At 48.4% G+C, this 14,417-nt stretch overlaps 1 protein-coding gene across 1 annotated transcript; it reads left to right on the top strand.

The window, feature by feature from the left end:
- The first annotated feature begins 8,210 nt into the window (after positions 1-8,210).
- On the top strand, positions 8,211-10,178 carry LOC116679169 (GTPase IMAP family member 6). The gene is made up of 2 exons (XM_032508855.1): positions 8,211-8,794; positions 9,379-10,178. Exons 1-2 carry the CDS (start codon positions 8,233-8,235, stop codon positions 10,143-10,145), a joined length of 1,329 nt encoding a protein of 442 aa, XP_032364746.1. The 5' UTR covers positions 8,211-8,232; the 3' UTR covers positions 10,146-10,178.
- The last annotated feature ends 4,239 nt before the right edge of the window (positions 10,179-14,417 follow it).

Below are 14,417 nucleotides of genomic sequence, written 5' to 3'. Positions count from 1 at the left end.
GTGTGTGTGTGTGTCTGTGTGTCTGTGTGTGTGGGTGTGTGTGTGTGTGTGTGTGTCAGGACAAAGCAGTGTGTCGTTTGTGATTTTACAGGAAAAAGGAGGCAGCGCCCCATCGACTGAGGTCACCTGTCCACACACACACACACACACACACCCACCACACACACACGCACACACACCACACACACAGACGACACAGACACAGACACACACACAACACACACACACACACACACACACACACACACACAGTATGATGAAGTTGTGATCTGAATCCTCCACATTCCTCAAACACTGACTCGCATAAACACAAAGATTTATGGGGAAAACGTGGAGAGGAAAGTTCTCTGAGTCAGGAACAGAAACAGTTTCCAATCGCTGCAGCACCCGGGACCCAGACCAGGACCAGGGAGACCCGAGTCCTCTCAGACCCAGACCAGACCAGGAGAGACCCGGGGCCTCTCAGACCCAGACCAGGACCAGGAGAGACCCGGGGGCCTCTCAACCCAGACCAGGACCAGGGGAGACCTGGGGCCTCTCAGACCCAGACCAGGACCAGGGAGACCCGAGTCCTCTCAGATCCAGAACAGGACCAGGGGAGACCCGGGGCCTCTCAGACCCAGACCAGGACCAGGGGAGACCCGGGTCCTCTCAGACCCAGAGCAGGACCAGGGATACCTGGGGCCTCTCAGACCCAGACCAGGACCAGGGGAGACCTGGGTCCTCTCAGACCCAGAGCAGGACCAGGGAGACCCGTGATGTAACTCCAAGTCCATCACACTCCTGTGAAATCCAGCTGTCCCCGTAGGAATCAGAATCAGAATCAGCTTTATTCGCCAGGTATGAGCAACACGGGCCGACAGGGATCAGTGTCCCGTGCTGTTGTACTGGAACAAGTGGAACCCACAGGCAACTAGCCAGACACCCCCACTAAAGGAGGGGTTCGGCAGGTGGTGACCAGAGACCACTTCTCAGTTCCTATGCTTCCTGGCTGATGTTTTGGTCCCTGTTGAAGGCTGGCGGTGCTTTCACTCTAGTGGCCGCATGAGACGGATCCACAACCCCCACAAGTGTCTCAGGTGGTACAGACCAGTACACCAGGAGACAGACCAGTACACCAGGAGACAGGCCAGTACACCAGGAGACAGGCCAGTACACCAGGAGACGTGGAGGAGGCCGTAGGAGGCCAACAGCCCAGCAGCAGGACCACTACCTCCGCCTTTGTGCCAGGAGGAGCAGGAGGAGCACTGCCAGTCCTGCAGAATGAGCTCCAGCAGGCCACGGAGGTGCATGTGTCTGCTCATACGGTCAGAAACAGACTCAGTGAGGGTGGTATGAGGGCCCCACCTCCACGGGGGGGTGGGGTTGTGCTGACAGCCCAACACCGTGCAGGACGTTTGCCGTTTTCCAGAGAACACCAAGATTGGCAACTTGTGGTCTTCAGAGATTCAGCAGGTTCACACTGAGCACATGGGACAGAGTCTGGAGACGCCGTCCTCCAACGGGACCGCTTTGGCGGGGGGTCAGTGTGTGGGGTGGCATTTCTTTAAGGGACCGCACAGCCCTCCATGTGCTCACCAGAGGTAGCCTGACTGCCATCAGGCACCGAGATGAGATCCTCAGACCCCTTGTGAGACGATGTGCTGGTGCGGTTGGCCCTGGGTTCCTCCTAATGCGAGACAATGCTAGACCTCATGTGGCTGGAGGGGGTCAGCAGTTCCTGCAAGAAGAAGGCATTGATGCTACGGACTGGCACCCCAGTTCCCCAGACCTGAATCCAATTGAGCACATCTGGGACATCTTGTCTCGCTCCATCCGCCAACGCCATGTTGCACCACAAATTGTCCAGGATGGTTTAGTCCCGTTCTGGGAGGAGACCCCCAGACCACCGTCCCCTCATCAGGAGCATGCCCAGGCGTTGTAGGGGGGTCCTACCGGCAGGTGGAGGCCACACACACTACTGGGCCTCATTCTGACTTGTTTCAAGGACCTTACATTAGAGCTGGATCAGCCTGTAGGGGGGTTCTCCACTGGGATTTTGAGTGTGACTCCAAATCCAGACCTCCACGGGTTAATACATTTGATTTCCATTGATAGTTTTTGTGTGATTTGGTTGTCTAGTAGTAGTACTAGTAGTAGTAATAGTAGTAGTACCTGTAGTATCCGTGGTGTAGTAGTAGGTAGTAGTGGTAGTAGTAGTAGTACTAGTAGTAGTAGTAGTAGTAGTAGTAGTAGTAGTAGTAGTACCTGTAGTATCCGTGGTGTAGTAGTAGTAGTAGTAGTGGTAGTAGTAGTAGTACTGGTAGTAGTAGTAGTAGTAGTACCTGTAGTATCCGTGGTGTAGTAGTAGTAGTAGTAGTAGTGGTAGTAGTAGTAGTAGTACTAGTAGTAGTAGTAGTAGTAGTAGTAGTACCTGTAGTATCCGTGGTGTAGTAGTAGTAGTAGTGGTAGTACTAGTAGTAGTAGTAGTAGTAGTAGTAGTACCTGTAGTATCCGTGGTGTAGTAGTAGTAGTAGTGGTAGTAGTAGTAGTACTGGTAGTAGTAGTAGTAGTAGTACCTGTAGTATCCGTGGTGTAGTAGTAGTAGTAGTGGTAGTAGTAGTAGTACTGGTAGTAGTAGTAGTAGTAGTACCTGTAGTATCCGTGGTGTAGACCGAGTGCAGCCCGTCCATCTGCAGCTGAACCATAATGATAATAATTAATAATGATGAAGATGAAGATGAAGATGAAGATGATAATCCAGAGTGAAGCAGCTCCATTCTGACCGAGAGACGACAGGAAACTGAACTCTGGAGCAGACCGTCCTCCTCTGCTCCCTCGCTCTCTGCTCCCTCGCTCTCTCCCTCTCTCTCCCTCTCTCTCTCTCTCTCTCTCTCTCTCTTGCTGTTTTTCTTTCTCTGTGTGTCTTCCCTCTCGTCCCTCCCACTCACAGCTCTCTTTTTGCAGAAGACCACACCCAGCACGCACGCCACGCACGCACGCACGCACGCACGCACGCCGCACGCACGCACACACACCACACACACACACACACACACACACACAACACCACACCACACACACACACACACACAACTGTAGGTGGAGACATGAACCTATTCAATCTCCAGCAGTTGAACTCATTATAAACACATCTGACATCAAGATCACATGACTCTCACACCACTGGGCATGTGCGTACCGGTGTAGTCAGGAAACAGGACTCACTGGACTCATTGTTTCTGGCTTCTAAACCCAGGTGCACCCCCCCCCCCCCCCTGTCTCCAGATCTGGTTTCTTATATGTATTTTAAGAGAGCTGGACACCGTCTGCCGGTGTTACAGCGCCGTCTTCTGCTCACGGTCAGGGTCACAACTGGGTTTGAGGTCGGACCAGAACACGTTTCCATGGTTCATCTTCAAAATACAACATATTGTTGTTGTTTCTGCACGTTGCTGCAGATCCTGATTCACCCTGGGTGATCAGGTCTCTGTTTTAGCTACAGGGTGAAGAAGTAGTCCCCCTGAGGAAGGATATCTGAGAAGAAGAAGTAGTCCCCCTGAGGAAGGATATCTGAGATAAAGAAGTAGTCCCCCTGAGGAAGGATATCTGAGATGAAGAAGTAGTCCCCCTGAGGAAGGATATCTGAGAAGAAGAAGTAGTCCCCCTGAGGAAGGATATCTGAGATAAAGAAGTAGTCCGTAAAACGGCACCACTGCATCCCAGTGAGAGCAGCTGCCAAGAGTAGCTGGCTCCAGGCTCCAGGCTCCAGGCTCCAGCCTCCAGCCTCCAGGCTCCAGGCTCCAGGCTCCAGCCTCCAGGCTCCAGCCTCCAGGCTCCAGGCTCCAGGCTCCAGGCTCCAGCCTCCAGGCTCCAGGCTCCAGCCTCCAGCCTCCAGCCTCCAGGCTCCAGGCTCCAGGCTCCAGCCTCCAGCCTCCAGGCTCCAGGCTCCAGCCTCCAGGCTCCAGCCTCCAGCCTCCAGGCTCCAGGCTTTTAGAAAAGGTGGTTGCAAACCAACTAAATAATCTTTTGGTTGCTCATAATATTTTTGATAAGTATCAGTCTGGCTTCGTAAAATCATTCTACGGAGACTACCCTTCTTAAAGTCTCCAATGACATTTGATGGCAGCTGATGGGGGTAAATGTTCTGTCCTGGTCCTACTAGATCTCAGTGCAGCATTTGATACTGTTGACCACTGCACTCTGATTGATAGACTGAAAAGTGCTGTAGGCATCACTGGATCAGCCTGGACTGGTTCTCTTCCTATCTTTCAGACAGGACCTTTGCTGTGTCCATAGGAACATACAAGTCGGACTCTGCTCCTCTGTCTTGTGTGTGCCCCAAGGTTCTGTGCTTGGCCCCCTGTTGTTTAGTCTGTACTTGCTTCCTCTTGGAAAGAGTTTGGTGGTTTTGACGAAATATCTTACCATTGTTATGCTGATGAATCCAACTGTATTTATCTTTTAGCCCTGATAGCTAGACAAACTGTCAATGTTCCACACTTGTTTAGCCTCCATTAACAATGGATGGCTGACAATTTCCTGCAATTAAACTCAGAAAAAACTGAGGTGATGATCTTTGCCCAGGACTGCGTTACCCCTAAGATTAGGCAGGCCATTGGGGCCTTATCACTCTCTGATTGTAATGTTGTGCGAAATCTGGGTTTCATTTACAAATCTATGTGTTTTAACAGTCATGTGAAATCCGTGGTTCGTTCCTGTTTTTCCATCTCAGGAACCTTGCTAAGATCCGTTCTGTGGTCTCTCAAAAAGAGCTGGAGATGCTTGTTCATGCTTGTATTTCTTCCCGTTTGGATTATTGTAATGTACTGTACACTTGCTAAACAAATCATCAATGGATAAATTGCAAGTGGTTCAGAATGCAGCAGCAAGACTTCTGTCTAAGACCAGCAGGAGATCACATATTACTCCGGTGCTTAAGGCTCTTCATTGGCTACCAATCGGTTTTAGAGTGCATTTTAAAATTTTAGTCACTACTTATAGAGCCTTGCATGGACAAGCCCCTGCTGACATCCAGGATCTACTGCACGCTTACACTTCTGGTCGTTCTCTAAGGTCTTCAGACCGAGACCTTTTAACTGTCCCCAGAACACGTTTTAAAACCAGGGGCGACCGAGCCTTTTCTGTGGCGGCTCCAAGGCTCTGGAACTCTCTTCCCTCAGCCTTGAGAGCCTTGAGAGCCTTGGATTCTGTGGAATCTTTTAAAAAACACCTCAAGACACATCTTTTTAGACAAGCTTTTAACTAGCAATATGGCTTAGTATGTTATGTGTTGCTGTTTTATTTTGTTTTTTACTGTAAAGCACTTTGTGACCCTTCTTGTCTGTGAAAGGTGCTATATACATAAAGTTTACTTACATAAAGTTTACTTACTCCAGGCTCCAGGCTCCAGGCTCCAGGCTCCAGCCTCCAGGCTCCAACCTCCAGCCTCCAGCCTCCAGGCTCCAGCCTCCAGGCTCCATTCTCCAGCCTCCAGCCTCCAGGCTCCAACCTCCAGCCTCCAGCCTCCAGGCTCCAGCCTCCAGCCTCCATTCTCCAGCCTCCAGGCTCCAGCCTCCAGCCTCCAGCCTCCAGGCTCCAGGCTCCAGGCTCCAGGCTCCAGGCTCCAGGTTCCCACCTCCAGGCTCCAGGCTCCAGGTTCCAGCTCCAGGCTCCAGGCTCCAGCCTCCGGGCTCCAGGCTCCAGGCTCCAGGCTCCCGGCTTCCGGCTCCAGGCTCCAGGCTCCAGGCTCCAACCTCCAGGGTCAAGGCTCCCGGCTCCCAGCTACAGCCTCCAGCCTCCAGCCTCCAGGCTCCAGGCTCCAGGCTCCAGGCTCCAGGCTCCTGGCTCCTGGCTCCCGGCCTCAGCCTCCAGCCTCCAGCCTCCAGCCTCCAGGCTCCAGGCTCCAGCCTCCAGCCTCCAGCCTCCCGGCTCCCGGCTCCCGGCTCCCGGCTCCAGGCTCCGGCCTCCGGCCTCCGGCCTTCGGGCTCCGGCCTCCGGGCTCCGGCCTCCGGCCTCCGGGCTCCAGCCTCCGGCCTCCGGCCTCCAGCCTCCAGCCTCCAGCCTACAGCCTCCGGCCTCCAGCCTCCGGGCTCCATCCTCCAGCCTCCAGCCTCCAGCCTCCGGCCTCCGGCCTCCAGCCTCTAGGCTCCAGGCTCCAGGCTACCGGCTCCAGGCTCCAGGCTCCAGGCTCCAGGCTCCTGGCTCCTGGCTCCAGCCTCCCGGCTCCAGGCTCCACTCATCACGTTGGGGCTCTTCACCCCCACCAGCCCAAAAGGTGGTGCCTCTGTCGGATAAAAGACATCAGTTTGTGTCCGGTCCCAAAGGTTGAATCGACAAGGGGGACAGCACTACTTATGGACAGGGTTTAATTATCCCTGGTCTGGTGAGCCCCCCCCCCCCCCCCCAGCAGCGCTTGCTCCTTTCTAAACAGTGAAGTAATTATTAGAAAAAAGAAACAATAACTCAAAACAAAAGGAACGTGACAATGATTGCAGAATGAATAATGAGTTATTAAGTTTTAGGTCCTTATGTTCTTCCACCCAGCAGTTTTTCTTGGATTAGGGTGGCTCCTAAATCCTGGTTGTCGCCGTGGTCCTGCCCCGCACCCTGCTTCACCCTGCTACGCCCTACTACACCCTGCTACGCCCTACTACACCCTGCTACGCCCTACTACACCCTGCTATACCCCCCACCCGGCCCCGTCAGACTCCACCCACCAAGAGCCCAGGTGGGTCCCAGGTATCTCCTTCCTCCGGAGGAACTACCAGACCGGTTGGAGCTTGAGAGAAACGGAGAAGTGATCTGTTGTTGAGGCTGAAACAGGAAGTGTGTCTCCTGTTTCTGTTTTGGTTTGGTTATTATTTTAGGGTTTATTGAGGTAACAGGAAGTTAATATACGTGAGTTAGCTCCAACCACAGTCTGATCTGTGAAGTCCCGTGACCTTCAGCTGCAGGTCTCTGGAGGAGAGTTCAGTGAGGGGCTGATCTGGATCTGGGACCAGTACAGCGAACACTTCTCCTCTCTGTGTGGACTCAGCAGACTAACAGCCTCCTCTCTCTTTAAGGTTAGTTACACTGTTGGTTGGTTTATCTCACATGATCAGATTATTTTACAATTACAACTGTGTAATTACAGTTCAATTTGTGTATTCTATCTTTAATTTATTTTTTAGTTCAACTTCATTTGTTAAATGTTGTTTTGTTTTGACAATGTAATTTTTGTTAGTTACATATATATACATATATTTATACATATGTATGTGTTTGACTATTACCGCAAATTCAAAATATACAGTAAAGCACTGTAAATTAAATGTCAATACCCATAATGCAATGTTTATTACAGTAATTAACCGGAAAAGAAAATTATGGTAATTTACTGGGCCTTTTGTGGTAACTGTAGAAATTACAGCAAAGTCTAACAGTGTATAGAGTCTCTTAGTTTGTTCTCTTGTTTCGGTGTCTAAAGGAGAAGATCCCTCCAGAGACCTTTTAGTTAACAAGTGTACATAACAGCTGATCCTGAACATCTGTCCTGGTTCATTTACAGGTAGAGCAGGTCTAGACCTCTCTATAATTTACAGATAGAGTAGGTCTAGACCCCACTCTATAATTTACAGATAGAGGTCTAGACTGCTCTATAATTTACAGATGGAGGTCTAGACTGCTCTATAATTTACAAATAGAGGTCTAGACTGCTCTATAATTTACAGATAGAGCAGGTCTAGACCTCTCTATAATTTACAGATAGAGCAGGTCTAGACCTCTCTATAATTTACAGATAGAGGTCCCATAAAACACACACTCACAGATTTTAAACCATGCAAGTAGACACAGGTTGGTGTAACAGGGTGTAACTTTTAAATTTGACTAATTTAGTGTTCAGTCTGTGTAATTTCGAGTCTGGTCCAAAAGCACTGAGCGGTAGCGGAGGTAAAGTTACTCCACCCTCCTCCCCCTCCTCCCCCTCCTCCCCCTCTCTGTAAGGACAGAACCCGGGTACTCACCGACAGGGGTCAGGCCATACCCCGGTTACTGCTGTGCATCTAAACACACTGAAGGATGTAAAATGTAAAAACTATAGAAGAGAGAACAAATTGTTCAATATTTTCTCATTATTGCCCCCCCCCCCGTGCTCCTCTCTAACTGTCCGACTTCTTAGGGTGTCACTCTGCTTACAGAACTCAGATCTTAACTCACAGACTACTAACTTCTTTGTGTTGTCTGCAGCAGGTTTTGTGTTGCGCAAGCATGGATACAGGCCCAAGTTCATGTCCAGATCTCACCATCGTCCTTCTGGGACACACCGGAGTCGGTAAATCTGCTTCAGGGAACACCATCCTTGGACGACCAGGTTTTGTGTCAAAACGATCCTTCAAATCAGTGACAACACAGATCTCTACACAAAGTGGACCTGTGCTTGGAAAACAGATCTCAGTGATCGACACACCAGGAATAATTGGGTCTACGAGGGAGATTCAGACCCTGTGTAAGGACCTCCTGAAGTTCCCCGGACCTCGTCTGTTCCTGGTAGTAATTAAAGCAGATCGATTCACCGATGATCATGAGAGAGCTCTGGATGCAGCTCTCAGAGCCATTGGAGATTGTGAGCTCAGCAACTGTTACCTGCTCTTCACCGGAGGAGATGACCTCGACAAGACGTCATTGGATGAGTATGTCAATGAAGATCCAGGAAGTTGTCTTAAAAAGCTTGTTGACAAGTTTGAAGGGAGATATCATTTGTTCAACAATAAAAATGGAACCCAGGAACAAGTCAGAGAGCTGCTGGAGAAGTCCGGCCACCTCAGAAACAGTGAGTAGAAACATCTAATGACTGTGTACAGTAGATCAGCTGATCTGCCAGAGTTTGACTGAGTTTTGCTGTCAGTGAGTGAGGTACAGATGCCCACAGGACTGTGGGACCATAGGACTATGGTCCCACAGTCCTGTGGGACTATGGTCCCACAGGACTGTGGGACCATTGGGCTGTGGGACCATGGGACTGTGGGACAATGGGATTGTGGGACCATGGGACTTTGGGACCACGGATCTGACGTCTCTTTATATAGACCTTAGTGGTCCCTAATACTGTATCTGAAGTCTCTTTATATAGACCTTAGTGGTCCCCTAATACTGTATCTGAAGTCTCTTTATATAGACCTTAGTGGTCCCCTAATACTGGATCTGAAGTCTCTTTATATAGACCTTAGTGGTCCCCTAATACTGTATCTGAAGTCTCTTTTATATAGACCTTAGTGGTCCCTAATACTGGATCTGTAGTCTCCTTCCCAAAATTCAGCCTTGGTGCAGAACTACAGCCACTAGAACCAGTCAAGCTGATGGTCCAGTTTGTGTTGATGCAACATTTTTAAATTCTATTTATTTTTTGTGTTTCAGGTGATTTGGGGAGGGAAAGGAGGGAAAGGAGGGAAAGGAGGGTGGTGCTGCTCGGTCTCCCTGGAAGTGGGAAGAGTTCATCAGGAAGCACCATCCTGGGATCAGAATGGTTTGAATCAGTTGCTGGCTTTAATGCAGGCACTACTGAGACCGCCTCCAAGTCAGCCAGAGTGGAGGGTTTCTGGGTCCAAGTGGTCGATACTCCAGGATTCACTGGACAGGTTCTGGCTCCAAGAAAGCTGTTTGAAGAGATCATGAAGGCGGTAGTAGAGGCCAGTCCAGGACCTCATGCCTTCCTCATCGTGGTCAGGTTTGACAGGATCTCTGAAGCAGACATCAAACTGTTTAAGATGCTGCCAAAGCTGTTCACCGGAGAGGCTTCTAAATACATGATGGTCCTGTTCACTCATGGAGACGCACTCAGGGGAAGGTCCATGGATGGTTTGATCCGGTCCAACCAACATGTCTCTGCCCTGGTCTCCAGGTGTGGGGGGAGATTCTGCGTTTTTGACAACACAAAGAAAGGAAACAGGGTCCAGGTCAGGGACCTTCTGGATAAAATAGATCAGATGGTAGAAGCTAACGGTGGAGAGCACTACACCTCTGACGTGTTCAAGGAGGCTCATGGCTTGGGAGACCAAATTGCCATGAGATGGCGTCAAATCGGTGAGTGGTTCAGACGGAAGCTCAGGAACCTCGATAGAAGACGCGACGGGTATACTCCTCTCAATCAACCGGATACCACTGAGCTATATAAAATGGATTAGTTTCAGTTAGAGGGGGGTGAGGGAGAGAGTCCTAAGGCCTTCCCACACCGGGGCGTTTTTCTTCCTGCGATTAATTCAACAACATATGATTGGCATGTCAATATATTTTTCAAACTGTTTTTGTATTTTCCCAAAGAACGTGGATATTACGCAGCGACAAAGCCGCGTAATTTCATTTCCAAACAAGGTGGCGTCATCATACAACATGGAGACTGTTGCACATATGCTCGCTCGCTCGCCCTCGCTCTCTCTCGCTCTCTCTCTCTCTCTCTCTCTCTCTCCTCTCTCTCTCTCTCTCCCCCCCCCCCCCCCCACCAACGTTGATGATGACCTGGGGCCAACATTCAAAACTTCTATTGAAATCTGTCGTTAACTTGCATCTCTGTGAATAGTTTTGTGATATTTTGCGTATTATTTTCCCTTATTCGTCTCCCCCCTGGTGGCAGTGGGGGGGGCCGGTCCACTGACCACCCTGAAAATTAAATTAACGAGACTAAACTGTTTCACCGAAATATTGTTTGGAGGAAAAGTACTTCATGTTTTGGATCATAACCCAGGTCAGATTTTCCTCCAGCGATGGTACTACTGTACGGCAGAGGAGGGACAGTGGGGACGGGGTGCTGAGGGACAGTAGGGATGGGTGCTGAGGACAGTGGGGACGGGGTGCTGAGGGACAGTGGGGACGGGGTGCTGAGGGACAGTGGGACGGGGTGCTGAGGGACAGTGGGGACGGGGTGCTGAGGACAGTGGGGACGGGGTGCTGAGGGACAGTGAGGACGGGTGCTGAGGGACAGTGGGGACGGGGTGCTGAGGGACAGTGGGGACGGGGTGCTGAGGGACAGTGGGGACGGGGTGCTGAGGGACAGTAGGGACGGGGTGCTGAGGGACAGTGGGGACGGGGTGCTGAGGGACAGTGGGGACGGGGTGCTGAGGGACAGTGGGGACGGGGTGCTGAGGGACAGTATAAGGGAGTCAGTCCTGGACCAACCGAGAGAGATACGACGTCTCAGGAACCCTGACCCCGTTCTACAGCAGAAAAATACAAAAACACAAAAATACAAAAACACAAAAATACAAAAACACAAAAACACAAAAACACAAAAATACAAAAACACAAAAATACAAAAACACAAAAATACAAAAACACAACATTACATCACGAGTAAACATAACCGAGATATGACATCTTGTTTTCAAGGCCAGAAAACCCAGAACCTTCAAAGTTAGGGGGTCTGGGGACAGTTGGTCCATCCTTTGACACGTACTGTACCTTTAATGATTAGGAATCACTTTCCATTAATGATTTTTGTATTTTTGAATATTTACAAGTTATTGATTGTTGATTTTATGTTTCTACTGAAAGTTAATGAGCTGTAATATGAATCCTTTGATAATTCATTCAGTAATGACGCCTCTAATAAACATGTATGATCGTCTCAAACTGAATCCCGTGTTATAACATTCCTACATGGAGGAGTTTACCACATGTTCTATTTTCTCGTGTTTCTGATGTTTTAAAAAGTGATGATGTCAACACAACATAAATGATGTCACATTGCTGATGATTAATTATGATTTGACTTATTTCATCTTTTAAAGGAATGCACATAGACACAGCTCTAAGTTTGTGATGTCTGGACATGTTTATCTCTGTCTTCTCTTCGATCAGTTCATCGTGATTCTGATATTTTAATAATCGGTTGATAAGTTTGTTTTTATTTGATTTTATTGAACAAATAAATAAGAAACATGTATCTCTGTTTAGTTTTGTGTTTTTTCAGTGTTACATGTTTTATTGATTGTTAATCACAATCAGAAATACTTATTGATCCCTGAAGGGAAATTCTGTGTTATAGTCGCACAAAGTCTATAAATATGAAAGTAGAAATATGATATAATGATGGATATATATATATATATATATATATATATGTATATATATATTATATACATATATATATATATATATATATAATATATATATATATTATATATATATATATATTATAATATAATAGTTATGTCTCCTCAACAGAAAGAGAAAGATAAAGAAGCCAGCGGAGCGGCACCGCCCCGAGACGTCAGCCACGCTAAGCAGGAACAAGCAGCAGCAAAACATGAGCTAGGCAACATCAGTCCGGTCTAGACCTGCTCTTTATGAAAGACCTGGGAGATAAATAACATCCCAGAGTCCGGTCTAGACCTGCTCTTTATGAAAGACCTGGGAGATAAATAACATCCCAGAGTCCGGTCTAGACCTGCTCTTTATGAAAGACCTGGGAGATAAATAACATCCCAGAGTCCGGTCTAGACCTGCTCTTTATGAAAGACCTGGGAGATAAATAACATCCCAGAGTCCGGTCTAGACCTGCTCTTTATGAAAGACCTGGGAGATAAATAACATCCCAGAGTCTGGTCTAGACCTGCTCTTTATGAAAGACCTGGGAGATAAATAACATCCCAGAGTCCGGTCTAGACCTGCTCTTTTTGAAAGACCTGGGAGATAAATAACATCCCAGAGTCCTGGTCTAGACCTGCTCTTTTTGAAAGACCTGGGAGATAAATAACATCCCAGAGTCCTGGTCTAGACCTGCTCTTTATGAAAGACCTGGGAGATAAATAACATCCCAGAGTCGGTCTAGACCTGCTCTTTATGAAAGACCTGGGAGATAAATAACATCCCAGAGTCTGGTCTAGACCTGCTCTTTATGAAAGACCTGGGAGATAAATAACATCCCAGAGTCCGGTCTAGACCTGCTCTTTTGAAAGACCTGGGAGATAAATAACATCCCAGAGTCCTGGTCTAGACCTGCTCTTTATGAAAGACCTGGGAGATAAATAACATCCCAGAGTCCGGTCTAGACCTGCTCTTTATGAAGACCTGGGAGATAAATAACATCCCAGAGTCCGGTCTAGACCTGCTCTTTATGAAAGACCAGGGAGATAAATAACATCCCAGAGTCCGGTCTAGACCTGCTCTTTATGAAAGACCTGGGAGATAAATAACATCCCAGAGTCCGGTCTAGACCTGCTCTTTATGAAAGACCTGGGAGATAAATAACATCCCAGAGTCCGGTCTAGACCTGCTCTTTATGAAAGACCTGGGAGATAAATAACATCCCAGAGTCCGGTCTAGACCTGCTCTTTATGAAAGACCTGGGAGATAAATAACATCCCAGAGTCTGGTCTAGACCTGCTCTTTATGAAAGACCTGGGAGATAAATAACATCCCAGAGTCCGGTCTAGACCTGCTCTTTTTGAAAGACCTGGGAGATAAATAACATCCCAGAGTCCTGGTCTAGACCTGCTCTTTATGAAAGACCTGGGAGATAAATAACATCCCAGAGTCCGGTCTAGACCTGCTCTTTATGAAAGACCTGGGAGATAAATAACATCCCAGAGTCTGGTCTAGACCTGCTCTTTATGAAAGACCTGGGAGATAAATAACATCCCAGAGTCGGTCTAGACCTGCTCTTTTGAAAGACCTGGGAGATAAATAACATCCCAGAGTCCTGGTCTAGACCTGCTCTTTATGAAAGACCTGGGAGATAAATAACATCCCAGAGTCCGGTCTAGACCTGCTCTTTATGAAAGACCTGGGAGATAAATAACATCCCAGAGTCCGGTCTAGACCTGCTCTTTATGAAAGACCTGGGAGATAAATAACATCCCAGAGTCCGGTCTAGACCTGCTCTTTATGAAAGACCTGGGAGATAAATAACATCCCAGAGTCTGGTCTAGACCTGCTCTTTATGAAAGACCTGGGAGATAAATAACATCCCAGAGTCCGGTCTAGACCTGCTCTTTTTGAAAGACCTGGGAGATAAATAACATCCCAGAGTCCTGGTCTAGACCTGCTCTTTATGAAAGACCTGGGAGATAAATAACATCCCAGAGTCCGGTCTAGACCTGCTCTTTATGAAAGACCTGGGAGATAAATAACATCCCAGAGTCCGGTCTAGACCTGCTCTTTATGAAAGACCTGGGAGATAAATAACATCCCAGAGTCCGGTCTAGACCTGCTCTTTATGAAAGACCTGGGAGAAAAATAACATCCCAGAGTCTGGTCTAGACCTGCTCTTTATGAAAGACCTGGGAGATAAATAACATCCCAGAGTCCGGTCTAGACCTGCTCTTTTTGAAAGACCTGGGAGATAAATAACATCCCAGAGTCCTGGTCTAGACCTGCTCTTTATGAAAGACCTGGGAGATAAATAACATCCCAGAGTCCGGTCTAGACCTGCTCTTTATGAAAGACCTGGGAGATAAATA

This window comes from Etheostoma spectabile, unplaced genomic scaffold (genome assembly GCF_008692095.1).
Source record: "Etheostoma spectabile isolate EspeVRDwgs_2016 unplaced genomic scaffold, UIUC_Espe_1.0 scaffold00009642, whole genome shotgun sequence".
Classification (NCBI taxonomy): Eukaryota; Metazoa; Chordata; class Actinopteri; order Perciformes; family Percidae; genus Etheostoma; species Etheostoma spectabile.
The sequence above is the reverse complement of the archived record's forward strand: the minus strand, read 5'-3'. Positions and strand labels throughout refer to the sequence as shown.

What these genes read in the sequence shown, in the direction of transcription:
- LOC116679169 (XM_032508855.1), top strand. Translation starts at nt 8,233, where the DNA reads ATGGATACAGGCCCAAGTTCATGTCCAGATCTCACCATCGTCCTTCTG. An exon ending in GTCCGGCCACCTCAGAAACA is followed by an intron (nt 8,795 to 9,378) that starts GTGAGTAGAAAC and finishes TTTGTGTTTCAG; the next exon opens with GTGATTTGGGGAGGGAAAGG.